Source organism: Gouania willdenowi, chromosome 9, assembly GCF_900634775.1.
Source record: "Gouania willdenowi chromosome 9, fGouWil2.1, whole genome shotgun sequence".
Taxonomy (NCBI): Eukaryota; Metazoa; Chordata; class Actinopteri; order Blenniiformes; family Gobiesocidae; genus Gouania; species Gouania willdenowi.
The window spans coordinates 21,917,488-21,945,059 of NC_041052.1; the positions used below are offsets into that span (position 1 = coordinate 21,917,488).

Below are 27,572 nucleotides of genomic sequence, written 5' to 3' on the forward strand. Positions count from 1 at the left end.
CAAACAGCCTCTGGATTGGTCAGATCTCCTGTCAGTCTGTAACAGTCCGTCAATTAATGGCTGACAGAAGATGGGGGCGTTGCAGCAGGAGACCGTTAACATGACTTAATATATTTGTCCGAAAAGAGGAAACTGTAATAATTTAATGACCCATGATGCAAAGGTCAAAACCCAGTGAAGTCATATTATGGTCAAATTTTGATATGAAAAATACAGTTTGGATCACTATAATGTAATAACGTGATATGTGTTTATTGTATAAACGTAATAGATTATACAAGTGATTTATTGTTTTTACAACAAATATGTTCATATTATATTTGATCCCTAATTTTTTTTAGCAATCTTTTACTTAATTATTCATTTATTTAACGTTTATTCTTTCTTTCGTCTTTGTTAAACGTTTTATTCTTTTATTTCTGATTTTTTTTTTCTTTCTGTGGCTGTAACATAAGCAATTTCCCCCTGTGATTAATAAAGGAATTCTAATTCTGATTCTGATATTATAAGAACTCATAAGGACACATGGATGCGATTAGTAGATGCTTTGATGTTTTCCTTAAAAAAGAAAGGTCAGGAGATCAAATAATATTCAAAGTAAGTTTCTTTTGAAATTTGCTTTGATCTCCTGACATATTTTGACGGCCAACTCTCAGTCTTCCTTAGTGGCATCTACTGATTGATTTGATGTATCCTTACTATAGTCAGGAGATCAAAGTACATTTCAGAGTAAATTTCCTGAAAAAACTTCTCTGAATAAATGTAACCATTACATGTCATTTGAAAAATGAAGACAAAATTAACTTGCTGGAAAAAAATTGACATAAAAATTTATGAAAAAAAAAATCTAAAATATACAAACGTAGTAATTCTGTAACATTTGTATGTTGAGTCAATAAGGAAGACAATGGCTAATGTACATGGTTAGATCAAGTTTTACTTCATGCTTAATGATGATTTTACTGATGATTTTAATTGATTTTACTGATGATTTTAAATGTTCTTATTGATTTAAATGTTCTTATTGATTTTAAACAATTGAATGTTTTATCATGTAAAGCACATTGAGTTGCCTTGAGTATGAAATGCGCTATATAAATAAATTTGCCTTGCCTTGCCTTGCCTTGAGCTGAGACATGATGAGAATCCTATTTTGTGAACTGAAATGGATTTTGTTGTTAGTGTGCGAACACAAAGAATCCTAATGGGGCTATACAGACAGAAAAATATGTTGGATCCCTTTGAAATACCACTCGTACTCTCGCGATACATCTTATGACATTTTATTATCGCAATATCCTGTTGCATGATATAGTTTTAGGCTTTTTGGATAGAAGCTTCACTAACTTAAAAATTTTCAAGCTGAATATATGAATATAAAGTATAGATTCATGAGAAACACTAAAACAGTAAGACTAAAGTATGATTTTGTAGAAATGGCAACAACTGAGTATTAATTTTAGACATTTTTCAGTTGAGTCACCAAAGATACATCAAATGAAAACACGTATCCCGAGCAGAGCTGAGACTGATCTTTATCTACAGCTCTGATTGGAAAGACACCGACCTTTTTACCAACTTTTTCTTGCTCTTTTGACGGGATTGAAATGTCAATCCAGGCCAAAACCATTCGTCGCTTACCTAACCAACCTTAGTAAAGCACTTGAAAATATTTCAAACTATAACATATAGGTCCCTGTCTGACTGAGGGAATGCTTATTGGTCTATGTGACATTTACTTGCATCTGATTTGGGCACGTCAATGGGATTGAATGTTTTTGTCCAGTATAGGAACACTACATCTCATCTTACCTCATATAATCCTCTATTCAATTGATTTACTCGTCTCATTTGATTCTATCTTATGCATCATCTATTTTCTGAATCATCTTTAATCTAACTAAACTCTAAATTTGAGTCTCTTCTTATGTTAACTTACACCTTTTTTTTTTTTATTTAACCCTAATCTTAAATACATTCTTTTATTTCTTAAAGGGCATTTTTTTTTTCTAAAAGGAGCTGTAATTAATTAAAACAGTTGAAAATGGCTCCATACTGAACAGGTTGGCTGTTTGTTTGGCATGCATGTGTTGTGTATTTAAATTATTGTCCCGCATATACCATATGACCTACAAACGAATCTTTACCAGGAGCCTACTGGTTTCATGGAGGATAAAAAAAAATTTGAGAAAGGATGATTTATGCTGTGTGTTATACATGTATGTTGTATGTGTTATACATGTAGAACACACAGGGACAGGGTAAATGTATATTCATATCTGTGCATTCTGACCGCTAGGGGGCGAACATACCACCTTCTATCTAGTCAAACCAGTCTCACCCCAAAACTTGTAAAAATAATAATAATAAAAAAAAAACTTAAAGAAAAATCTGTCTTTACCTTATTTAAACATTTTTTTTTTCCTTGGGTTAAAAATGTAAAAATAAATCCATTAGGCCGACAGTATTGTTCATGTGTTGTTTTTTTTATTTTTTATACATGACTCATCAAGATAAGCCTGCCTTTACTTTATCTCTCTGTTTATTTTTTAGAATGTTTTTTGATAAGTTATGCCACCTTTAAAAAAAAATAAAAACTGGATTTACATCGTCACATAAACACAATTTTAGGCCCGTGGGGTAGAAATGAGTTCCAATGTAAATGAATAGAACTATCAATAATGATACTAATAAATAAATTACATAAACAGCATGGTTTTAACACTAACACTGTCTGGATGTAAACCTCCTTCCGGCTCTTTGTCAATAGCATCTTTAAGCTGAAGGAATGTAAATCGAAATCAACAAACAATGAATCGTATAATATATAAACCAAATGGATAGTATGAGAATAAAGTCTACATTTGTCACTATAAATGTTATAAAGATGAAGCTAAAGCCACAAGCTATTTTAAAATATAGCAATTTCCAGTGAAAATAGAAGGAATATGCGCCTTTTTTTGTTCCTCACCGGAACTGACTCGGTGGTCATGTGACCTGAAGTATGTCTCATGGAAAAGACAATTTCAGAGATGCTTTTGTGATGGCTCCGTTTTGTGCTATGGACCAACGTAGGTACAGTATTACAGGTTTTGGAGTTAGACTGGGTCAGTCATCAGGAGCAGATTCAAAGTCCAACAAAGTGTCCTATAGTTCTTTTCTTAAGACTAACAGAAATGAATGATTACAAACAACAACGCTTTTATTCAGTAATTAAATCTCTGGCGTGGCGTTTTCAATGCATCATAATTTCTGTACAGCGTTTAAATCGCACACACGCACACACAGAATGAGAGAGAGGACAGAAGTGCATAACACAAGCACACACACTTGTGGCAGACGTAATGGAGAAAAGTTGATGAAACGCATATAGCTTTTTACCCATTTCATACTATAACTGAAATGCACAGATAAATTACAATCAAAATAATTAAGCCTTCATTATCATCTAAATAACAACATTATATGCCAATCTCAGAAACACCTTGTATAGTTTTTTTTTTTAAAGCAAAGGTAATAAAATAAATGAGTATTCTGTGTTGCAAAATGACAAAGAAATACAAATAAAAAATCTGCCATATTTTTCACTGCAAATTCCTACAATGCTGCATAGACCAAAATACAAGCTTAGAGTCCTGGATGCTTTAATGATAATATGCCATAAATTATATAATTACTAAGAGACCATTGAACATTATCCCTTCATTAAGAGTTTCGATAAGTCGTGCATAGATGCTCAGAGGGCTCACACTGTGGTTTCACTTTTCCACAACCCACTCTTCATTCCCACAGAGCTCTGGGAGTGGTCTGTGCCACTCATGTCCTGCTCCAGCTCCGAGCTCTTTAGGGTGCCATTTTTGTTAGCGGCCCCTGGTATGGTGGCTGTTAGACTGTTCAAAGGGTAGGAGCAGCGCTTAGTCTCGCCATCTACAGACGCCGCCTGTTTCAAATTGTCCCGGCTGGCGCACCGCCTCTGAGCGTTGTGCATGGCCGCTCTGCTGGCCACTGATGGCAGGAGGCGGAAAGGTTTGCGGCTCCCACTGCTGCCCCCATCACTTCCCTCTGATGGGCTTGTTGCCACTGATTCTCCAACTGGCTTCCCGTTTGTAAGCGGGCTGGCCTGGTTCTCCGAGAGGCTGTGGTGGATGCTGCCATTCTCGCTTGTGGCCTGCTTGTAAACATGTGACGAACTGAGGTGGTCTAAACCTGTGGGACCCAAAGCTCCAAGACTGCCCCCACCTCCTGCAGTCCTGAGAGCTTTGAGACGATAGTGGCCCCTGCCCTCCCCTCTGTGGTAATACTGACCACTCCCCTGTTTAGTCCTGCTGCTCACTTTTCTTCTCTGGGGATGAGTAGGAGTTGGAGCACTAACAGGGGTCAGAGTATTATTTGTTGTCTTTGAATTGTTGTCTGTACTGGTGCTTGTGTTGTTCCCTGTCGGGACACGTGGAATGTTGTTTGAATTGTCTTGTGTCACCTGTAACAAGTTGGTGAGCTTGCATGGTCCTGGAGCCACGCTGATCCCACTGGGTGTGGATGATGATCGTGCAGATGAAGAGTTATGGGAATCACCAGGTGGATGACAGTTGATGAAAAGTTGAGATCCCTGCTCAGAGGTCTGCACTCCACTCCCCGTGGTGCAGGTGTGTGCATAAGTAGACATGGGATGGGAGCGATGATAGCCTGGGCAACAAGCCAGCCATGAGGCCTGAATGTCCAGACGTCGGAAGCAGTGGTGCACCACCAGAAAAATCCCCAAAACAGTGGCAGTCAGTCCATAGAGGCAGCTGAACAACAAGCTTGTGTGACCCCTTAACCACATCGCCATGGCGCCACAACACCACAGCATAACAAATAAAAAATGGGTTGCCACCAGCACAACAAACTGTGTCCTAAGTGAGTACTGGTCTTCAGGAGGAAAAACAGAGTTTATAGGTCCAACCACAGAGTCAGAGGAAAGGAGGCTGGTGCTTCCTGCCAGTGCAGGATGGCTCTCTGTCTGAGGAGAGGACAGAGTAGTTCCTGTGCATTCTTTGGCCATGCGATGCCTCAGGCAGATCGCAGTGCACAGGAAATAAATCCAGGTCACCAGCACTACCAGGCCAGCAGGAACAAAGAAAGACCCCAGACTGGAGCGCCAAATCAACCAGCAGCTGCAGGAAGCAGAAAATATTTGAAAAGAGTGAACACAAACACAGGGACATCTTTGTTCTCACAGAAATATTCACGTCAGCTCTTCATAAAACAACTCAAAGACAAGGGTTGAGATGCAGGGATACAAAGGACTTACTAAGGGCTGTTGTCTCCATAGTTGTTGACATTGACAGCTGCAGTGATCCCACAGATGATAAGAGGCACTCCATCAGCTATCAAATAAAACCTTGAAGGACAGAGATGACTAAATCAAACACAAAGCACTGTGTCTATGTTAGAAATGTGTGTGACCTTCAGTTTCAGTATAAATGTGAAATGTTTTTCCACGTGTTTCTACATTCTCAACAGAGGTCGGTGACACCTCATTCTCATCATTGGCAGACTGTTACAATGACTCATATAGACTCCAGAAGCCTGTGATTTATTGCAGCTGGATTCAATGCGCATGGCTGTGTGGGCAACAAAGATGTGTGTGAAGCCACACGGAGGTCAGAGGCACAACGACTAAGTGCAGTTCCAGGATCACAGGGCAGGGAAATGGGGGAAGAGAAGAGGGGGAAATTGTGGAGGACAGTGCACCCCTTGAATTTTCCTGCATAGATTTATGACAACTCCCACAGCCTCTGCCACGTTTATCTCATGCATTCCGGTCCTCTCTTGTTCATCTAAACTCACGACTTCATGTCTCCCGAAAGGTTTCTTGAAACAGATGGACTTTGGATGCTTAGCACAATGACTGCCTTTGATGGATGCCAGTATGGGTGGCCATTGCACAACAGCCCTTGATTGTGACTACAACTCAAACCGCACTGATAGCAAACAATAATCTCATGGTGGAAGATGTGGGTGAAGGTGAGCTGTGGCTTGTTGGCTGACCTGAGCATTGGTCGTGGAGTGGGTGGAGGAGGAGACTCTCCTTCTGGCTGCCGGGGCATTCTCCACACAGTCTCTTTGTATATGACCCTGGCACTGACTCCAATCCATAGCAACGTTGACAGTGAAGAGTAGTGCAGGGCGATGCCCACCTATTATACATTTTCATCAGATTAGACATCAAGATAATTATCACTGTAAAGCAAACGGTAAAATGGCTTGACTGAACTTACAGCTTGACAAACCACTGGATAGCTGGTTAGGCATATGCCGCCTGCATAGATAGCTGTTGTCATGGCAATGTGAAAACAGGTATTCAGCAATGTGTGCCAGCTTTTTCTTGAAATGTGAATCGCACTGCATGGAGAGAGGAAGTAAATAAGTCGATAGTTGCAAAGATGAATTACAGAAGAAGGACTCAAGTCGTGTAGGGTTTCTTTCTGTCCATCAAGTTAAAGATGTGTCCATGCAATGAAGTACCTGTGATGCACAATGTGTGTGATGATGATGGTGAAAAGGCAAAGAAGAAGCACTGCAGTGCAAGCGTAAACCACTGGGTGGAGCACCTTCACAGGAATTAGCGTGGAGTTGGGGAACTCAGGAATTTCCTAAAAAAAAAAAAAACTCAGGCAATGAAAGGCTGATTCAACCTGATGTATGCAAAATACAAAGAAAGGCTATAAATGGTCAAAGCCTTCTTACCTGCAGCACAGCGTAGTTGCTAAGCAGAGAGCAGCTCATTGTGGAGATGCTGCTGTCACTGTGGATCAGACGGCAGCCATCTTGGCTCCAGCCGCCCAGTTTCTCTGGCCCCCGAAGCCTCCACTGGGCTGCCACAGCATCAGTACCAGGAGAAAGGTGGCGCAGTGACACCCAGATGTGCTCAGAGTTGTTCCACATTCTGCAGCCCTCTGACAGAAATAGAGAAGAAATCATAGTTACTGGTAATAAAATATGTAATGTACATAGTAGATAATACTACAAAGCTAACTAACTGTATTAACTATGTAGTGCATGACAAAATTATTTTTAAAAGTTTAGTAATATATATATTTTTAAATACATTGATGGAATGTGATTTGTTGCAATAAAGGCATGTTGTTGGACAGCCCCAACTCAATAGTATTCATTTATACAAACTGTAATGCCAACGTCTTTATGACGAGTTTTCTTAAAAAATCTTTAGCTTAAAATATTTTTAAATGCAAACACATTTAGGTAAGTCTAGAATGGTTGGGTAATTATGCTATAACTTTTATTTTTTCCACCAAGGTCATATTTTCACTGGCGGGTATTTGTTTGTTAGCAGGATTATGTCCAAAGTTTTTAACGGATTTTGACAAAATTCTAACCAATGATAGACTTTACACCATAAAAGATTCTATAAAATTTTGGAGGGGATCCAGAATAATAAACTAATTCTGGATCAGTTCAAAAATTTGAAAAATCACTATCTTTAAATGGGTGCAAAATTAAAAAAATTCACAGTTTGTTATGATCGAGTTTTTGGAAATTTAACTCAGTTATGTCAGGTTGGTTCCTCAATTACCCCACAGGGTTTTATCTGGATTGAATCACGATTGCACTTTTTAACATAGGCTTTGGAAAAAATGGGGGTGACCATACATTGTGACCTACTGTATCAAAGTGTGAACCATTATGGTATCATGATCAGGATCTGATTCAGCTAACTGTCAATATCTGGCAAAGAGGATATTTGTTGCTTGGCAGAGGTTTGCACTCTCTGGGTGCTCTTGTTTTGACAATATCCTTTTAGAACCAAAATATGAAATAAACACGACTTAGTTGTATTGACATTAATGTTTAAGATTTATAATTTAATGTATTTTAAAGCATCAAAACAAAAACAATGCAACCATCTTACCGAGACCTACAAAGAGGACTGGGGTGTTCACACTGCGTTTGCGGGAGGGTTCAGTAGTGGTGCTTGTGTTCCCAGATGTTGGGAAAAAGCTTCCAGTCCTGAAAGCTGCAAACTGTAGCTTACAATCTTTGTTTACCTCCGGAGGAAACAGGGTGGCTGGAAGAGTTACTGAGGCCAGAGCCACGGTGTTCTGGGGAATCAATCCACATGCAAAAGTTTTTAAATCTGGGTTTCAGCATTAGATTTTAGTCAGTAATGCATTATTTAATACTATATAGAAAGACACAAATCTCACTTTTAGAGGAAAATTGTTCAGAGAGATGTTATGAGAGCCGGTGGTGCAGCGAAAATGAAGCTGTTGTTCATAAGCGGAATCTAGTGTTTCCATTCCTGTGCTGCTTGCAGATGATTCTCGACGCTGATATGCAGTGCAGGTGATACCAGTGAAGTGAGCCGGTCGAACTAGGTGAGCCTCCATCACAATATTTTTGGATGCCTGTTCAACACACAATCAGACATTAATGCTCAAACCGCTTCTGGTTGGATAAGTTACCATTAGCTCAGTTCATTTATTCAAATAGCTAAATCACCTTAAGGTAATGTTGGTTCTGGCTTTGAGACTAATGCTAATACCAGGTTTGGGGTCAATTACCATAGATTTTTCAGTTACAATTACATCTTCAATTATCCATTTTTTCCAATTCCAATTAAACTACAATAGCTTTTTATCCTCAGAAATTAAATTACAGTTATGTTCTCAATTACTAAAGCTTAATTAAAATGAATCACAATTACAGAGCCTGAAATAAATAACATAATAAAAGTTAACCTTCATCTTGTGTTAGCTTTCTGTTAGCATATTTCATGACAACTGGTCCTAAATGAGCTGTAAAATACACTAAAAACAAAAATATCTATCATCCAAATTTTTTCACATCTCTTGGTTACCTTGTTAGGCTTCCTAATCAATTAAAATATAGATTTTTATTTTTTGTGTAGGTGTTTGAGCATTGTTTTTTTTTGTGTCAGTATACCCCTAGATTTTTTTTTTTAATGGTAAAATGTGGGAAAGCTTGATATGAAACATATTTTAATAATTGTTAACTACATATGTCTAGAACTGTACATAGAACTGTAACATGGCTCCCCAGTTTTGCGTTAATTTATAATTGACCATTTTTGCAGAATTTTCAAGTCAATTATCTAAACTCAATTACAATTTAATTATGATTATGACAGCAACAGATTTTTTAACAATTATTTATCAATGACGTGATTACAATTATATTTGACCCCACCCTCGCTAACGCCAATGAACACTTCTCACCATGGAGAAGTCCTGAGCGTGACTGTGTAGCTGAGGCCATGCCAGCGTCTCCAGTGAGTAGACGATGGAGCTACAGGCTCGTTTTTCTCTTTGAGCGAGAGCAAGAATCTCATCATCCACCTGCATCAGATTGCTTCCCATCTCCACCATCACCTCTGAAAGCTGGAACAAACACGAAATGTGAGCAAGAACGGAGGCAACATCAAAAGCACTTCCTATTGTAAACATCTAACTCTTTCATACCTCTCGCAGCGGTTTGACAAACTCCATAAACCTCTCCATAATTTGTGCCACATACATCACATCGACAGAGTCAGTGAATCCTGCAGTCTCCATAGTGTATGTGCGTACTTGATGTGCCACAGTGACTGCATTTGACGCATTGATTGGCCTCTGAAATGAAAAGGTTGTAATGTGATCACCTCAGTGTTTAAGTTGTAGTCGTTGCTGTGGCACTGATGGCAGTACTGACCAGAATGAAGGTATGAAGGACACGGGTAATGCCATTGGTGTAGTGACAGTTTGTGTAGTCACCCTCTTGCCACTTTCCAGAGCGGTCACAGAATCGAGAAGCTTTCTTCTGCTCCATCCCGCCCTCAGACGACATGGTCGGGTAACGCAGCTGCAGACAGTACTGATGAGAGGTGATGCCTGCCAGAGTTCTTGGCCACCTGTGGTTTGAAAACCAGTCAACAATGGATTTATCTAACAATTTGAATACATTTACCTAAATGAATGACAATGTCTTGCTGTAACTAACCTGAACTCCCCACGGTTGTTAACAACTTTATCCTCTGGACAGAAGGAGGCACTGTTCTCCAGCACCACTATTTCAACAGTGCGTGACGTATTTCCCCGCCCAGTGGAAACCACACATTCCCACTCGCCACTGGCCTCCACATGTACATTGAACAGTATAAGCTCACTGGATAAAAAGCATATAGACAGCTCATTATAGCACATTATCACTATATGATGCTGTCTATAAACATTGTTTTCACACCAAGCAGTGTAGATTAGCTTCATAGAACAACAAAGCCATAATCTGGCACTGGGCTAGTGTCTGAGTTGGGTTTTGTTGGTTCGTCATAAAAACTTTCAAAGCACAAGTTTCTTATTGATTGGGATGGTCTATAGTAGCATTTTTCTGTTTGTCCAACATTTACTGTGAATAGATCCATGTTTCAAATAGGTAGAACAGCTTAGGTCACTGTACCTGGTGATAAAAGTGCAGTCATGCACCACACTATTTTCCAGCTGGATGCCCATCTCTGGATCAGAGGTCACCAGTTGACCATTGTGTTGCCAGTGTAAGGTGGTGATCTTGTCCACTAAGGCTGCAGTGCAGTGAAAGGGGAGGCGGTCCCCAGTGAACACCACCTGACGCTGGGATGGCAGCAGTGACAGGGTGTGCAGCTCCAGAGGAGCATCTGAGCAGCAGGAGAAGATATACAATAGATGTGAGTGACTTACTGGTCAATTACTTCTGCTGCTCACTCATTATTCAACGTCAACTAAATGCTCTCACAGAGAATTTAAATATCCTGAGATGGAGCATGCAAAAATACATACATAAGATATAGAATTAATCTTCATGAGGCAAATTATGTTTTATAGAAAAATGTTTCCACTCTGCTGATAAATTAAAAATTTATGTGGAGTCTGGTGTGGCGCAAAGAGGATGCTGTGAGCAGAGAGTCATGGATGTCGCTCTGGACGCATCGTTCCACGTTTCTCTCCACGTTTTGACCGTAAAACTCTCGTGTCGGCAGAAGGGTCAGGTCAGAATCAGCTGAGCGCTACTCCGGAGCTCAGACCTGCTGGATGATGTTCAGTAGATGCTGATCAATTGATTGACAGACTCTGTTGCTGCATCAACAGATCAATAGGATGGTTTCTGTCCGAATCTGCCTGTTTTTCATGGACTTTTAAGAGCAAAGTTACAGGACCTGATGGAGAACCCACATTAAATTAGGGGGAAAAAATATTTTTAGGTTTTAAATTTGTTGTTTTAAAACATTTTGTTTTCTACATTATTAAATGTTTGTGCAGCAGACAGAGATGTCCATCTGCCTCCAATTTAACTTCTTCAAATGTCATTTTGTGCTTCACCTCACCATGTTGAACGAGCAAAGTGTTCATTTAAATAGGGCGGTCTCAACCACGTCTATACGTGCAGCTATTAGTGCCGCAATGTGAGTGAATTCCCCGCAGCAAGTGAGCAAACAGCTCCACCAAAGGATTTAGGGGCGCACCTGGTTTACCACCCTTTATTTTAGATCTTAGTGAATCCCACGAGTTCACAATATGATAGACGATGATGGGCTCACGATAACGATGAAATATTTTTGGAAAGGAAAAAAAGATCAGAGAAATTCCAGTTGAAAAACAATGCTTTTATTTAACTTTAACTCTAGACATACTTGCTCTGGGTATGACCTTTTCATCTCAATAGCAATATAAAAATTAAAAACAAACCATAACAATCTGGTGTGTGAGTAGATCCAGTGAATCTTTTTTAATCCGACTACGTTTTGTAATACCACTTATACCCCCGTTTTAATATTGCAATATGTTGTGGCACAGTTTATTCATCCAACCTTTAATAATAATTCATTTCTAAGATAAGAAGATACAACACAATTTCACAAGCCCAATACAAAACAAAGGGGTTAGTTATTGAATGATGAGGGGGAACTATACTTTTTATTTTGTTTTAAAAAGTGGGGGAACCACTGAAGTACAATGACATAATAATTGCATTGTCATTAGTGCAACCCTTTATTTCATCCTTCCACTGACACTCACCACAGCTCAGATGACTCTCTCTTAGCCCTCTCAGGGGTTTTCCTCTAAGGCTCCTTGGGTAGGCACAGAGGGTTTCATCACCTAATCGGGCTGAACTGCTGCGAAAGAAGCTCGGTACCCAATGCAGACCACAGTCACAGGACAGATACTCTGAGTTGAAGTTCCTAAAAGGAAAAATAATCCGGAAATCTTGACACGCGATACATCAAACCCCAGACAGGAGAAATCTATTGCTCAACAATGTTTGAGGATGATTTTTCCTTAGATGACATTTTACGCTTCTGTTAAAACTAAATACTTGTATATTAAAGGAATGAAAATGCTGATGTTCTTATTGGTGGAGTTACTCACACGAGCTTGAGAGATGGTAGCTCCTCAAACACTCCTGGGTCCATGGTCGATATGATGTTACCAGAAAGGTTTCTAGGCGATGACAAGATAGGTTTGTAACGCTACAATGTGTCATTAATAGGTGTTAGAAAAGTGTTTGTCTCTTACAATTTAGTGAGATTGGTCAGCCCCTGGAACGTTTCTGCAGACAAACAGCCAATGCGGTTGTTGGAAAGGTCGCTTAAAGGGAGCAAAAAGACACCAAAGAATGCATTAGCTTGTCCCTGCCAACCAATAATGATTTTAAGTGTCTTGTGTTTGTGCATTTGAGATGTTTGGCCTTTGAGTCAATATTTTTTTAAAAAGCGCATCATCCAAAATGCTAACAGTCCAAGCATTATTTCCTTATCAGGACATAATTGGACTAAAGTAAAAGTTTATCACTGGGAGAGTAAAAGCAGGGCCCCAGCTCTGCTGTCGGCCTCTGAGTGTGATGTATAGCCTTAGCCGTAGTGAGATCAGCTCTGCTGCACCTCTGACAATACCCAGCAGAGAACTGTCCAGAGCATGTGTTTATCTCCCCCTGTTTGTTTTGAGAAGCCCCAGACCTTGCAGGGAAAACACAAGTAGGGGGAGGAGGGAAAGGGAGTCACACAGAGCAGCCTCGACCCACGCAGCAACCAGACCTCGGCGTCCAAAAACACCAGCGAGCTGCTAGTGGCTGCAAACAAGCACTTTGTGACTCTCAGGGATGTGGGCGGGGCTTCTCAGGTTCCTTCATAGGCAAACTGAAGGTATGGAAGTGACGTCCATGAGGTCAGCAGGTTATGTATGGTTTTAAAAAAAATAACTTTTTTTTGTCACGTAAAAACAACAGATGTCAAAATATGTTTTTTTTCCCCACCTACTAGGATGATAATAGGTTTTCTTCTGTGAACCTAACTGGTGATTTAAAATAAATAATGGAAACTTACAGTTTTCGCAGCTCAGACAGGCCTTGGAAAGCTCCTGGCATGATGGTGCTGATCAGGTTGTGTTTGAGGTCCCTGGAAAATATGAAAAAAGGAGAGCATGCGTCAGAGAAGGGCAACTTTTATCACAGCGAGGGCCACAAAATGTGATTGTCGGATCCAAGGGAATCTGTGGAGCCTTCGTTCTTTTGTTATTACGTTTTAGAACCAAAACAAAATAAGAAATAAACAGTCTGGTTATTTTGTTTTACTGACAGAAAAACCAAAAAACAAATAAGCAGCGTTTTTCTGTTTTAAAAAAAAAAGAAATCTTGTTCCATTTGTGAGATATTTGGATATTTACGGGGAAATTAGAGCGAGAGCTGAAATCCGCTGCACCTTGTTTCCTTTCCCAGGTCCTGAACCAGGTCTTCGCCCACGGTAGGACTGTTTAGAAATATTTCAGCAGTTTTCTAGTCCTGCTCATGTTTTCATGCAGTCTGTGGATGTTTTAGCTCACGTTTAAAGTTAATTGTTTTAGGGTGTGGGCAATTTTAACAGTGTTAAAATAGTATCCAAATAATCTGGTGACTATCGACTCTGAGGCTGATGTGAGCAACAATAGATGTTAAAACTTTTATGATTTGACACTTTTGCAAAAACAATTACAACTAGTTTGAGTGCAGTAAAAATATTTATTTTGCACATTCATAATACCGCTAGCCACTAACGGCAGCCATCAACACACACGGAAGTTGATCACAAGAAACAAGGAGCACCAGTAGATTCATTACACCACATCTGGTTCCTTTAATCACATATCATGTGCATGTTTTACGAAACATTCTTTTTTTGGTTTTGATTTATTGGTTTATTGGTTTTAATAATGTTTCAATTCACTAGTAATGTGACTTATGCGTTGCTCCTTTTTCCCCGGGAGCAAAAGCCCACCCAGTCACCAGTTTAATTGGATACTATCTGGACCGTAACACTGTTCGGTAAAGTTGGCAGATATTCACAGATTCAGACTTCCAGCATCAATAACTCTAACGAAACATCATCGACACACAAATTACACCTCTGCCATCGGTGTTAAATGGACACCATGCATTTTTTATCAAACACAGCAGAGTAGAAGTCTGTCTGTCAGTCCCCTCTGTGTGGTGAGATTAAAACATGAAGTTCTCATCCTCGTTTTCTCATAAATATCCAAATATCACACAAACAGAACAAGATTTCATTTTAAAACAGAAAAAAATTCTGATGTTTGGTTTTTGATTTTTCTGTATTTCTGTTTTGGTTTTAAGTCAGTAAAACAAAATAACCACACTGTTTTATTGTTATTTTGATTTGGTTTTAAAACAGAATAACCAAAGAACGAAGGGTACAGGGATGCAGGGGCCACATTATAGCTGACAGGAAATGGACTGATTCATTTTTCATGCGTGGCAACAAGACTTCTTCATATTGTATGTGCTGCAGGTTATGCTTTTTATTCGTGATGCGCAGCACGAAATGTTGTAGTGCTTCCTGGTGGGGGATTGCAAAGTGATGCATTTCAATGGGAGTTATTACCCTAACCATAACCCAAACCCTGAATGAAGTGTTGTAATAAGATGCAATTGCACAAAATAACTTTCAATCCAAAACACATTATGTGTGAAAGTCGTGTCGCGCAGCATGAAAAAATGTTGAAGTCGTGGTTGCATGCACAAAAAAGTGAAACTATTATTATAAAATCCTAAACATTTAAAACATATTATCATGTTTAACACAAAACACTTAACAAATAGCCCATCTGTTTTTAATTTGGAATATGGACATAAAAAGTGAGTTGTGATATTCCCCCCTTAATTCTACTCAGTTCTTCCCACGTGATATATCAGCACAGTGAGATATTAATCATGTCTGTATTTTCAAGGACTCATTTCAAGTCATTTGCTACATTTGTTACTCTACTCTTTTACTTTGCACGCCTGCATGTGTTAAACTATTTAAACAGATGCCCGTTCTCGATCAGCTACCCTACCAGATGCAACTTGCAAGGTTAAATCAGGTCAGATGATGGATGGTTAAAGACAAAGACATGTAATCCATGTCCGTAGAGCATGGAGAAAAAAAAATCCTGTTCCCATGGGGTCTCATCGGTCACAGTAAGAGCTTTTCTCACAGAGGTTCCCAAGCATCGAATGGCATCTTGTAATATTTCACTGCAAAAGAAGATAAGCGGGGGTATTATGGACCTTTGAGGGTATTTTCATTCTATTTTATTCTGTCAAAGAATATCGGATTCATTTGTTGAGTGCTATTTTTGAGCACACTGTCTCAGTACAGTACAGCTCCTTACGAGCAGAGTTTTGTCAACACTCATGGCTTAAAAAAATACACTGTGGTGTAGAGACTGGATAAAGCACAATCAGAAGAATTTTTCAGTGTAATTCATTACTATTTTTTGTAGCCTGGAAGTTATAAAGGCTGTGATGTTTCTTCTTGTTTTCAGCCGCTCAATCTGGATCTTTGAGAATGTGCCCACTTGAATAATCTGCAACTAAATGACAGCTGAGGTTCCTCTGTTCTGAGTTGCTCAGACATCTCTAACAGAATCTAAGAACAATGCCCCCCTATATGTATGGTATTGTTGGTCTGACACACTATACGTAGTAATCATTGTGTACCCATGTCCGGCTCACAATATACATGCTTCTATGTGTCAGAAGCTTTATAGGATTTATTGACTGAGCTAGAGTGAGAACAATACTGCTGTTTCCAGTGTGAGCTCATTAGAGTTGTGATGAAAGAGGAGGCATTGCCCACTATTTCCTCTCTCTGAGGGTCACTGAATGTGTTTGCTGAATGACTCCCACCTCCTTGGAGATGGGAAATGAGAAGAGGTTTTGACTGCTGGTAACTCTGAATAAAATGTCACTAAATGTGTCAAAAAGAATAGATTTGCTAGTCTGAATTCAAATAGTCTTTAATGGCTAAACATGAACACTTATGGACCTTTTTAGCCTGTTTTCAACAGAGAACAATTAAATTATAATTATAATTTGCAAAGCAGAGGCAGATTATTACATATCAGTTGTTTTAACAATTATTATGGTCTGTCAAATTTAAATAAAGCACATAGAGAAACCATTGAAGGCAATAGATCCATAGTTTGATTAGTGGGATGCCAATAACTTCACTAATCAGAAGAGAGATTTTTTTAAAGAGCCACCCTGTACAGCAGGGTGGCTCTTTAAAAAAGAGGGACTAGTGGGACTAGGATCAATCAAAAGCTCTAATTAATACCCAATTACATATGTATTCAGCAGAAAAAAAGTGGGTTTTGGGTTTAGTTATTCTTTAAGTATAGGGAGAGAATAGCGCGCAGCCAAAAACAACGCCGCTGTGCTGCTTTTTTGACTTACGCGCAAGGGAGAATAGACCCCGTAGTGTGCAAAGCCTGCTACACCCTTCGAATTAGGGCTGGGTGGTATGCCGGTTCATACCGAATACCGGTATATATTTTTGTTATGATATGAATTTTTAATATACCGCCGTATCGGTGTATTTGATTACACAACAATCGGAATGCTACGCTGCACCGCGTTTCAGTCAGGACCTTTTTTATGGTTGCACTTCAAAATAAAATGTAAACAGTAGTGCTCTGGTGTTAGTTACGGTGTAAATAAATAAGAAATACAATGAAAGCTTTGAAGCTACATGTGTGTATGTGCCTGCGTGCGTATGTCTCTGCTACAGGATGACAACACTCACGGACATAGACATTATATACATATATAATGTCTATGCTCACAGAGGCACGCTTAGCTTAGCATGTCGGCAGTAATGCACAAAAAAAGAGAGCAAAGCATCGCAATTCGTAATTCCTGTAATGCGGAATTAAGCCCTAGTGGAGCTGCAAACAAAACGCTACCTTATTCACCATATGAAACCACCACACCATTGAGTATGCAGCATTTGAAGCTAGAAATGAAGCTAACGCTAAAGCTAAGCTAGCAGGGCAAAGAGCGAGTGGATGTTACATGTGTGGATGCCTTAATAAACAGAGTCGGACTGTGTCTCATTGCAGCTTGTGGAATTATTCTACAATATTCACTCATCAACATTATTCACTAAAAATCTGTCATGACCAAATAAGGAGAGAAGTAAAGGGTTTAGGAAGAAAAATGACTGCAGTTATCTGTCAGTAAGCGGTAAGTGTGATAACAGTAACATTAGTCTGAAGTCATGGGCTAACACCATTGTGAGCACCAACAGGGGAAGTGACTCAATACTGGATTGCATACAAGGAGCAGAAACCATCTATCGATGTAGAACCTGTCCAATGAGGTGAGTAGAAAAGAAAAAGTATTGCAGATGCATGAACTGAACTAAGTCTGAAAGCACAGAGATTTGCTGTTTGATGTGTTTCGTGCTGAATAAATGCAGTACAGTCAAGGTTGCCATGCTGAGTCCTCACCCAAAACATCTGCAAAGGGAACATGATATCTGAACTTCACCTTGGAATAAAAGAGTGTTGACTTTATTTCTAACATCATAGTGGTGGCCAGATACATCACGTACAAGGGTGTAGGTTTGATTTTTGACGTTGGTGGGGACATAAACCACCACCACGCGCAGAGGGAGAAAAATTGTATACGTTGTTAAGGGGTGTAATGAAAATAATGTAATAGTGCAAACCACTGCATTAAACTTTGCATTATACAAAAATATACAAATAATTAACATTGACAACAAAACACAAGAACGTAGACTGCTATTATACAGAAATGTGTTGTTACAGGTCTTCTAGTGCCTTAGTCATTATTCTTTCTTTCTATTTTTTGTACATAGATCCAAATATACGCTGCGATTACACCTTCAATCCAAATAGCCCAAAATCTACTGCCTTGCTCTTGTACAGGCAGGCAGCATCACATTTATGAAGTCAATAATTATACATTTTATACTTTGTGTAAAAACTATTTACATGTGAATTACAATACAGTGTTATGGCCTATGATGAGGCCTCACCTGTAACTCCACCTGACCTCTCCCTGAACTAGGTCTACCAGCAGCACCCTGAATTAACACATGGTGCCAGCCTGACATCAACTTTGTACAATGCATTACCTACTGTACATAAGCAGTCAAACATGCAGAAAAACATTTAGTATAGCACCATGTCAAGTTTACCTGTATCCCTGAATATTCTCTAGCTACAACCAGGCCTGGGTTCCTCTGTCACCTGATTAATGAAATATTGATGCTAGAGCAGTGACAGCACAACTGAAATCTAGAAGATTAGTATTATTCATTAGGCCTACTTTTAATTCATATTGCAGCTAACACTTGAAATTCAATTATTTTTCTTTCTTGGTAATTGGCATGTTGCAACAACCAACTTGAATAGGTGCATATCGCCAGCTACTGTACATGTTTTATTTCATTACTATCAAGCTCTTGTTGTTGCGGTGCTTTTATGTGCAGCAACAACATGTGCTATGAGTGAAAAAACACTTGGAAACAATGTTTTACATTCATTAACGTTAGTCTATGAGGGGAGACTGCTTTCCTGAGGTGACTTACACTGTTTCATGAAAAATCTTCTGACATCAACTTCCACCTTTCTCTTCTTGCCCGACAATCAGACGTGTGTCACAACGCACGCTAACAGCAACATGTCTATGGAGAGGGTGCTCAGAGCATAGAACATGCGCAGAAACTGAAATTGAGGGTGTAAAAACAGCACATCACAGGTATTAAACAGTAAAGTGGCTTATGAAACTGCTCCGCATGCTGGTCTGCGCGTGCTCACGTTTGAGCTGAGCGCTCGAACAAAATTTCTCCATTCTCTCAGATTCAATGTGAGCGCTCGATCGTATTTCTCAGCACGTGCGCTGTGTTTTCTCAAGGGGTGAAACGTCATGGTCCACAGCTTCTTTTCCCTTCAACCTTAATATTGGTGGGGACATTTCAGCCATCGTTTGAGATCGATATGGACACGTCTATACGGTTCATACTCAATTCTACGCCTATGATGTCGCACCACAGCAAGATATAAAACATGGAAAGAAGACAATTCTGCAGCTTGCTCTGTTGGGGAAATACTTTTGTCCTTCCCTCTGTGAGGATGTGACTTTAAGACAAACCTCGTGTCTAAGCTTAGCTGCAGATCTGATGCCCCCATTTGATGAAAGGAATTATGTGCACAACCAAAAAGTAAAAACAGCTCTTGGATTGTTGAAGAAAAAAGGACTTTATATGTGTAGGCCTTTATCTAATTGCAATGCAAGGGGGGATCAAAAAGAGCATCTAAATGCTGCTCAATATGTGGCTCCTCATTCAAATTAACAGGACTTCCAGGATCTGCTCACTATTATTTATTTATTTTGGTTTTTTTTTTTCATTTTGTGAAGGCATTAAAATACTGTGCACACTTTCAGACAACAAACTGTACATTGGTACATCTTTTGGCGCTCACAATTAAGATTTTTATGCTACAAAACAAGGAACAAAATACAGAAGAAGAAACAGTAAAGATATATGTGCTCACTATTATTTAAGCAGAGCTTTTGTTGTCTGTGGAGTCTATTTTTTTTTAGCAGGTCAGAGTTTTTTTGGCAGCACAGGGGGCACACAGCATGAGGCCAGTGGTCATAAAGGTGTGACTGACGGGTGTGTATTTGAATTTTTGTTTTTTCTTGTAAGGGTTTGGCTGTATGTGTGTATGTGTTTTGGCCCAAGGAGTATTAACAGTCAACTTCTCTTCTCTTATCACCGTGCTGGGGAATGTGAGGGAGCTGAGCAGACTCAACTCAAGCGTTTTCTCTGTCACGCAAATGTCAACATGCTCACCTTAATTTCAGCTGAATCCCAGCTCTAGCAGCTCATTGGTCTCTGATTAATTTCCAACATTATGTTGAATCAACAGGAGAGCAGAGAGCAGCTCCAGCAGGCCGACACTGAGGCGATGACTTGTCTATGTGCCCTCTGGACAGGAGAGCGCTCTCTCTGACAACAGCTTCACACCTCAGCGGCATTCACACTGATGACAACTGCTGTCAGTAAGCAAGGGAATCATAGCTGCTATGAAAAGAAACTTCAAAGCCTCATGCTCACTGTCTGAAAGCCAAAACGTTCAGTTCAGTTTATTTTATTTGTCTAGTAAAAGGAAAAAAAGTAACTTGTACAGATAGAAATATGCATTTAGAAAATGTCAAGCAAAAACAAAAGTTTATTATTTGCCTGTCCTTTATTTCCTCTTATAAATCCTAAACTTCAATATTAATATCTTGTAGAGTAGCTAATAAAAACAAATGTATTCTGGTAGGAAGTAGCGTTGTTAATTGGTTCTCGTCCAACACATTTTAGTCAAAGTATTTCAATTCAGCATATTTTTGTGTAAAAATGTGGGAGTGACTTCCCTCTATTGAAACTCAGATATTTCAATTGAATTTTGCTATTGGTTGAGAATGGTGGTTTGTGACATTCTAGTGGCTTCTTACGTCACTAACCACCACTGTTGGCCCCGCCCCCTATGATAAAAACTAGCACATTTGGTTGGATTGAGAGAACTGTGAATAGAGAGGTATAGTATAGTGAGTAATGAGTAGCTAGTTAGCATAGCATAGATTGTTCTTTGGAGATTCTATAGGATTGAATGGGTGTGTCTTACATTCTCCATGAGCCCCGCCCACAATCAAGGCATTTTTTTGAATTTCCAGCCAAAACCTTGGGATTTAGTTACTATTTAAATTTGTTGTATAACCTTGAAAAACGGAGTTGTTCATTGCTTTTGCTTGGAAAAATTGAATGGATTGAATGGATTCACTTTTTTCTAAATCACTTGATTTAATGAACCAGACTGTGTATCGTTACATTTATCAAAACATTACCCAAACAATTGTCTGTATGTTCCCTCTGTGTGTTCTCTACATGCTGCAGTACTGTTGTTACTACCATTTGTACTAAATAAGTTATTTGTATTTTATCACCTTTGATGCTATGCTATGTTATGCTCTAAACAATAATTTGTTGTGATATTTATATGACAATGACAATAAACGATTGATTGATCAACACTACAACTGTTCCCCAGTTTGACTCCAATAACAGAAACGCATACTTTTACTCTTTGTTGGCTTTTGACACAACAAGCAAAATTAGACTCTTCGTTGTGACTATTGGTTTTCCCTTTGTTTTGTAACCTGCTGACTTGTTGATGGGTTGTGAATCTGCCTCACCCGGGGTTTCCACTGGATGCGTCTCCACTGGGCCACGGCACCGATCCGGTTTTGCCCCACTGTCCGCCGTCCAGTAATCCCCACCGGTTGCGATTTGAGTGCGCCACGGTACAGTTCGGTTGGACGACTGTGAGACAGAGGAGTTCTTGCAAAATTTATATAATCGCGCGAGAACGCAGTTAAAGGTATGTGTTATAATTGCAACAATAAACAGATAAACAGGTCAGTGTTCCTAACAAAGGAGTACAAGAAAGTTGGACTCTCTGGATTTGTCATAGCCACATTTTTTAGCAACAGTTGCTGCAGTTTACAGTGCAGTTACAGTATGAGATGAAACAATATAGTGAATGTGATTTTTGTTTTCACACATTATGACGTTTTGGTGATGTAGTTACTTGAAATATAATCTGAAATGTTTTATTTTGAAAAGTAACCGGATATTTTATTGGGGAGTACATGCTGAACTTCCTGTTTAGCTTCATTTACTCTGTGCTGATTGATGCGTCGTGCTCAGGTGTAGAAATAGAAGTCCTGCGTATACCTGGCGGAGGGCACTGGAGTGTCGGAGATGGGAAGGAGCAGACACGCACCACAGCGGACCTGGTGGAAATCAGCTCTGGTAGTGCGGCGGAGATGTAACGCAGCGAAGCCGCATCCAGCGGAAATTGGGGGTCAGGCCCAACACCAGAGGCTGACATCAAAAATGTCCTTCTCCATTTAACAATCATTTCCTAGTGCTTTGTGTTTCTGAAGAATCATTGCTCTTTGGGTGTAAAGGATGAGCACCTGGGCCCCACCAGACTGGAGAGGAGCAATGTGCTTGTAGGCCAACAAGTGGATCATAAAGAAGACAGTCGTTCCAGACATGGAGTGCTCTATTGTCAGTGGTGCAGCAGCAGGAGCTGGAGTGGCTACATTGTAGAGGGCCAGGAGAGTTGGAAAAACGCTGCTCATTATCGTGAGACTGGAAATAAGAATTTTCTGTTACGGGATTTATAATATGGCAGGTTGTTGAATTACAGGAAACGTTCTTATGCATAGGTTGGAAATGTGTTGATGTAAAGACACAAAAATGAAGGTTTGTTGAAAATTGGCAAACGGTTGACTAGCACCTTGATTTTTGACCGAGGTCAGTGCAGACCATTTTTGTGCAGCGTGTCATTTCCCGTCTGGTTGGTGTCTCGCTCAAAAGCCTTTGCTCGTTTATTTTTACAGTTTCCTCTTTCTCCTTTTATTACAAATAGCTTTCCTCCATAAGGAGGGGCAGGTGGGTCTGAAACTTCTGTATGAAGGAAAATCATCCCAGTGTACGGCCCCCTGGACCCAACCCCCTACTCCTTAGCACACTTGCTCACAATGGGGTCTCTGTAACACTGGCTACAAACGTATTCTCGCCTCCCCCAAAACAGGAAACCAGAATCTGCCGAGCTCTTGTTTTTCTATGAATTTCCTGCTTCACTGCCCCTTCCCGAGAGTATTATCTTAATTTTTTTTAGTTCCTCTCTGATTGTTTATACCTGATGAACTTTTTCCTCTTTTGGGGAACTAATTGCTCTCAAGTCACAATGAAGTATGAGGAAGAACATTTACAGCAAAGAATAAAATGATGGACATTTCCCTGAATTTAAATAATATATTTAGTTTGTTTGTTTGGTTAGTGCAAAAAGGACAACTCTTAAGCCAATAAGTATGTTTAGTCGCTAGAAAACAGGATTCTTTAACTTACAAATCGGGATCCAAAAGTAGCGTAAGTCATAGACCTGGTTTGAGTTGGTCGTATACATTTGCCTGCTCCTTTTTTCACAAATGTATTTTTTGCTTAACTTAATCTGCTTTGGTAAAAAAAAGATTCAGTAAAAGTGAATCTTTTCCTTTTCAGCATCATCACGTTACACATTTTGGTTTGGCATTAAACTGCTTTTCTTTTTCACCTCAATATAATATTCTGTATTACTTAAGATACATTTGGGTTTGGAGGGGGTGATTGGGGGTTCTATTTTACTACCATTGCAATTACTATATTGTATTTAGTAGTGTAGTGTATTCATTTTATGTCCAGTCCTGCCTTTAGGAGTGCAAAAAGACAACTGCCACAATGTCAGTGTTACTAACATTAAAAGTGTTATCTATTCTAGTCATGTTGACAACATCAAATGTATGTATGTATGTATGTATGTATGTATGTATGTACTGGGTTTCCCCCAGTGTTTCATAGGTCTAGCGGGCTGCCAGGCTTTTCTTGCCCTCCTGCCAGGCTAAGTGTCACTTGTTTATTTATTTTAAATAGGTTTTTTTGATGGTTCATTAGTCTTTTTGAAGCTGAACATTGTTTTTTCATCAGGAGCGGCTCCTACCACCTTCTATATATCTTTGCTCAGAGCTGTGTGCACGTTATGAACTTGATTAGTGGTAGATATATCATCATTCCCATTGGTAAGAATATGTCCCTGTTACCGGGAGCTCAGCGCTGATGAAAGGACTATTGCAGCAACACATTATCAGTAGGGTAAAACTAACCTGTCTCATGCTCGTCACTCTACCTGAAGCTGTGACGAGCAGCGACACATCACGCGCCGCTACTTAGTTAAGACCAGACACCCACCCAACAAAGCGAACCAGTCTAATGTCCTCCGTCAGATCCACCCAAAGTTCCCGCAAACATGGTGAGGGTGCTTTGCTAACTAAGCTAAGCTAACCCACCAACACATAGACTGGGCTAAGTGCTAACGCTAACCACTTCATGAAAGGAAGAGACGAGTAAAAAGTGCAGGGCAAACTGTCATTAAACCACAAAGGGCCACAGATGTACTCATGGTCAGATTTAACACTTTTATGGAAGGATAAAAGCTAACATGTCATAATAAATTTTGGCGTAAAGCTATCGTCACTATTCATCCGTCACAACTTGTGAAACGCAATATTTTTAATTATATTTTACATGTTCACAGACAAAACTGGCCCCTTTAGACAGTAATGTAAATATTGTCATTATTACACCAGAATATCCCATTAGTAATGCTCTCATTATATTAATAATTAAATCTGATAAAGTTTAATTATAGTAAATCAGTGAGATATTTACCAACCATAACTTTATGTAACTCATTATCAGATGTAAAATAACAACAAAGTCATCTCAATGCGCTTATCAAAAATATAAAATGCATAATAAGAAAGAAAAAACCCAACAAGATCCACATGAACAAGTATTTAGCCATTTAACAAAATCAAGATCGTAAAACACCAGTAAAGAAACATAAACAATTATTCAATATAGCCGCCATACTCTCCCAACAAAATATATCTCATGACACGGCAGCGCATCCGTTGTTTGTGTTGGAAACACAGAAACACGGAGAAAATGACAACAACAACAACAACAACAACAACAACAACAACAGTAATCAATCATTCAATTCACTAATGCACTCTGAAGGTGCGTATAGCCGTTAGCATAGCGCGGTTACGTCCAAAGGCAGCATAGAGAGCTGCCTTTTTACGGAAATGGTTTTCATCTTGGGGAACTGACTGCGCATGCGCAAACACATAAAAACACATTATGGGAACAGAGGCAGAGCAGCAATGTGCTTTTGGGAGAGGGCGTGGCCTCCTCCTGCCTTACAGCGGAGTGAGACTGTGCAGCGCCTGCTGTTTAGGCATTTGGTCTATAAAAAGCACAAAATGCTGACACTTTCAAACTTATAGATACTGTAGACTATCGGAAATGGAAAAATAAATAATTTATAATTATATTATAATTATAACACAATCAAAAAATCAATTCACCCTTGGGTAGGCACTGACTGCACGTCACTGGATTCTAGTGTTGATTCAATTTAATTTGTGTTTGTAAGGAACCTGTTTACACCTTAAGTTGGGAGTTAAGTTTATTTATTTATTTATTCTTTTTTTTTGTCGTAATTTAAAAGATTGTAGACACATGGAGCAAATAATTGTATGATTTGTCATCCGATTCGCTGATTAATTGTTTCAATAATCGATGACTAGTCAACTATTAAAATAGTCGTTAGTTGCAGCCCTAGACTCTACATCATTGCACTAGCAATGAGATGGCAGCAAGCAAAAGCAAAAGTAACCAATAAATAATGTAATACAGTACACTGACTAAAATGAAATATCTATTATGAAAGCAACTAATAGCTTTCACGTTTTTCATGTTGTAGACATGTCAATCACTGAAGTCTATACAGTGAGTTCCCTGGTTTTACCCCTTGGCCATGTTTGTTTTTATTTATGTTAATTTATTTTACTTTTAAATGTGACCAGCAATGGCTTGTTTTAAGATTCACTAGGATTTTACTTAAGTGAAAACAATTGATTAGATTTATTTTAATTGTATTTTTTTTTTGTGTTTGTTAAAATCGTATTTCAAGATTGTGCCTTATTATAAGACTCTACGTTTAAGTATTGTTAATAAATGGCTTATGGCTTATAATAATACAATAGTCATAATTTCAAAATTCCATTTTTTTTTTTTTTTTTTTATAAAAACACAGTGGGCATCCGGTGGGCTTCTCTACCACCAGGCTTAGCACGTTTTCTGGGGGAAACCCTGTATGTATGTATTACTAATGAATAGAAGACACATCTAAACTACTTCAGATATATTTTAAGGTATGAAACTAAAGTTTCATACCTTAAAATAAGATCCATGGGGAGCAGCCATGTTTGTTGAATCGTCCGGTACAGTGTTCACATCAGATCCCACCTTCCTGCTTTGATTTTTCTCTTTATTTACAAATTTGTAGTGATTTCCTCTGTATTTACATCACAATATTTTTGTTTATCACTACAGAAAACACAAGGATTTGTAATGGAGCTACTTTTGACGCATATAAAGCTGTTATTGTGAGCTCTTGTTACAGCGGAGCAGCTAGAACCTGCTTTTCGGCTGCACTATTTACTTACTCGATATGACAAGATCACCCTTACACGAGTGAGATAGATGGCAAGTGAAGAGACTGGGAGAACATTGAAGCAATTTAGATGAGGAAAAGGAGAACGTAATGGTGGAGCTGAAGGCATCCCCAACGCTGTGATGTCACTACGAGTGTCTGAGGTTGATAAAATGGCGCTGACTGGGATTTTTTTTACTCATGGCTGCTAAACCAGTGCTTCTGAAGAGACTTACCTGACTAAACCGCTTGTATTAAATATGATACTTGATAGAGCTTGCAATTAAAATTAATTGCAGGTACCAACTAAGAAATCTGTCTCCAAGTGTAGAGTTTAAAACAATAAAGATACAATTATTAAGTCATTGTTGGCCTTAAAATGTTTGGTTTGTTCAATGCATAAAGTTTCCAGTTGCTCAAAAAAAAAAAACACTGCTGTGAAGGGCATACTTTGGAAAATGTTGTACTTTTTCAGTTTTAAGCCTATGAAGAGGAAGAATATCTGATTTGATTTAATTTAGTTTTCTTCTTTATGTACTGAGACCATCGATGAGAAGAGGAGGAGAAAAAAGAAGGTGGGAGAGAAGATAGGCTAAAACAAAGTAGAAAATAAATACAAGCGGAAGTGGGGGGACGGAAGACTAGAGAGTGCTCCAGTTCTTCAGGAGGGCAAGGCCATTGAAACCATATCAAGTTTGCTTTAAGAGTGTGAGCGAGAGTTACTGGCATATAGAGCGTACAATTTGGTAATGGGCTTATGAGGGGGCTCGCTAGCTGCTTCAATAAACCCCCATATCCATGACAGAGCAAGGCTCGCAATACAAACACGCCCCGTTCCTTCAGTTTATCTGAGAGACACATCTGGACTCTATCAACTCCAGCAGCACCCCTTTTCTGTTTCCACTCTCCAGCACGCTTAACCCCTTCCTCACCCACTCCACCCTGTAGTGTCATGCACTCTCATTAGGTGACCGAGATCCATTCAATGGCGTGAGCTTAGAAAAGCACATGAACACAAATGGTAATTTCCCCCATGTTAGAGGGAAACAAATGCAACCCTGGGCCAGAGTGGCCTTCGCTCTGCTCAGAGAGCTG

General features: G+C 39.3%; 1 protein-coding gene across 2 annotated transcripts in view; it reads right to left on the bottom strand.

Annotated features, from left to right (window-relative positions):
- Nucleotides 1-2,841: 2,841 nt before the first annotated feature.
- adgra2 (adhesion G protein-coupled receptor A2) overlaps nt 2,842-27,572 on the bottom strand; it is a 54,438-nt gene continuing 29,707 nt past the window's right edge. For both annotated transcript variants that reach the window (XM_028456712.1, XM_028456710.1), the window contains 17 exons: nt 13,352-13,423; nt 12,546-12,617; nt 12,399-12,470; nt 12,048-12,211; nt 10,456-10,669; nt 10,000-10,164; nt 9,712-9,910; nt 9,483-9,632; nt 9,240-9,401; nt 8,208-8,408; nt 7,913-8,102; nt 6,730-6,938; nt 6,508-6,635; nt 6,261-6,384; nt 6,031-6,179; nt 5,291-5,380; nt 2,842-5,153 (listed from right to left, as the gene is read on the bottom strand). In XM_028456712.1, coding sequence (XP_028312513.1) covers nt 3,746-5,153; nt 5,291-5,380; nt 6,031-6,179; nt 6,261-6,384; nt 6,508-6,635; nt 6,730-6,938; nt 7,913-8,102; nt 8,208-8,408; nt 9,240-9,401; nt 9,483-9,632; nt 9,712-9,910; nt 10,000-10,164; nt 10,456-10,669; nt 12,048-12,211; nt 12,399-12,470; nt 12,546-12,617; nt 13,352-13,423 — 3,769 coding nt within the window. In that variant the 3' untranslated portion in view covers nt 2,842-3,745. The remainder of the gene's footprint in view (nt 5,154-5,290; nt 5,381-6,030; nt 6,180-6,260; nt 6,385-6,507; nt 6,636-6,729; nt 6,939-7,912; nt 8,103-8,207; nt 8,409-9,239; nt 9,402-9,482; nt 9,633-9,711; nt 9,911-9,999; nt 10,165-10,455; nt 10,670-12,047; nt 12,212-12,398; nt 12,471-12,545; nt 12,618-13,351; nt 13,424-27,572) is intronic.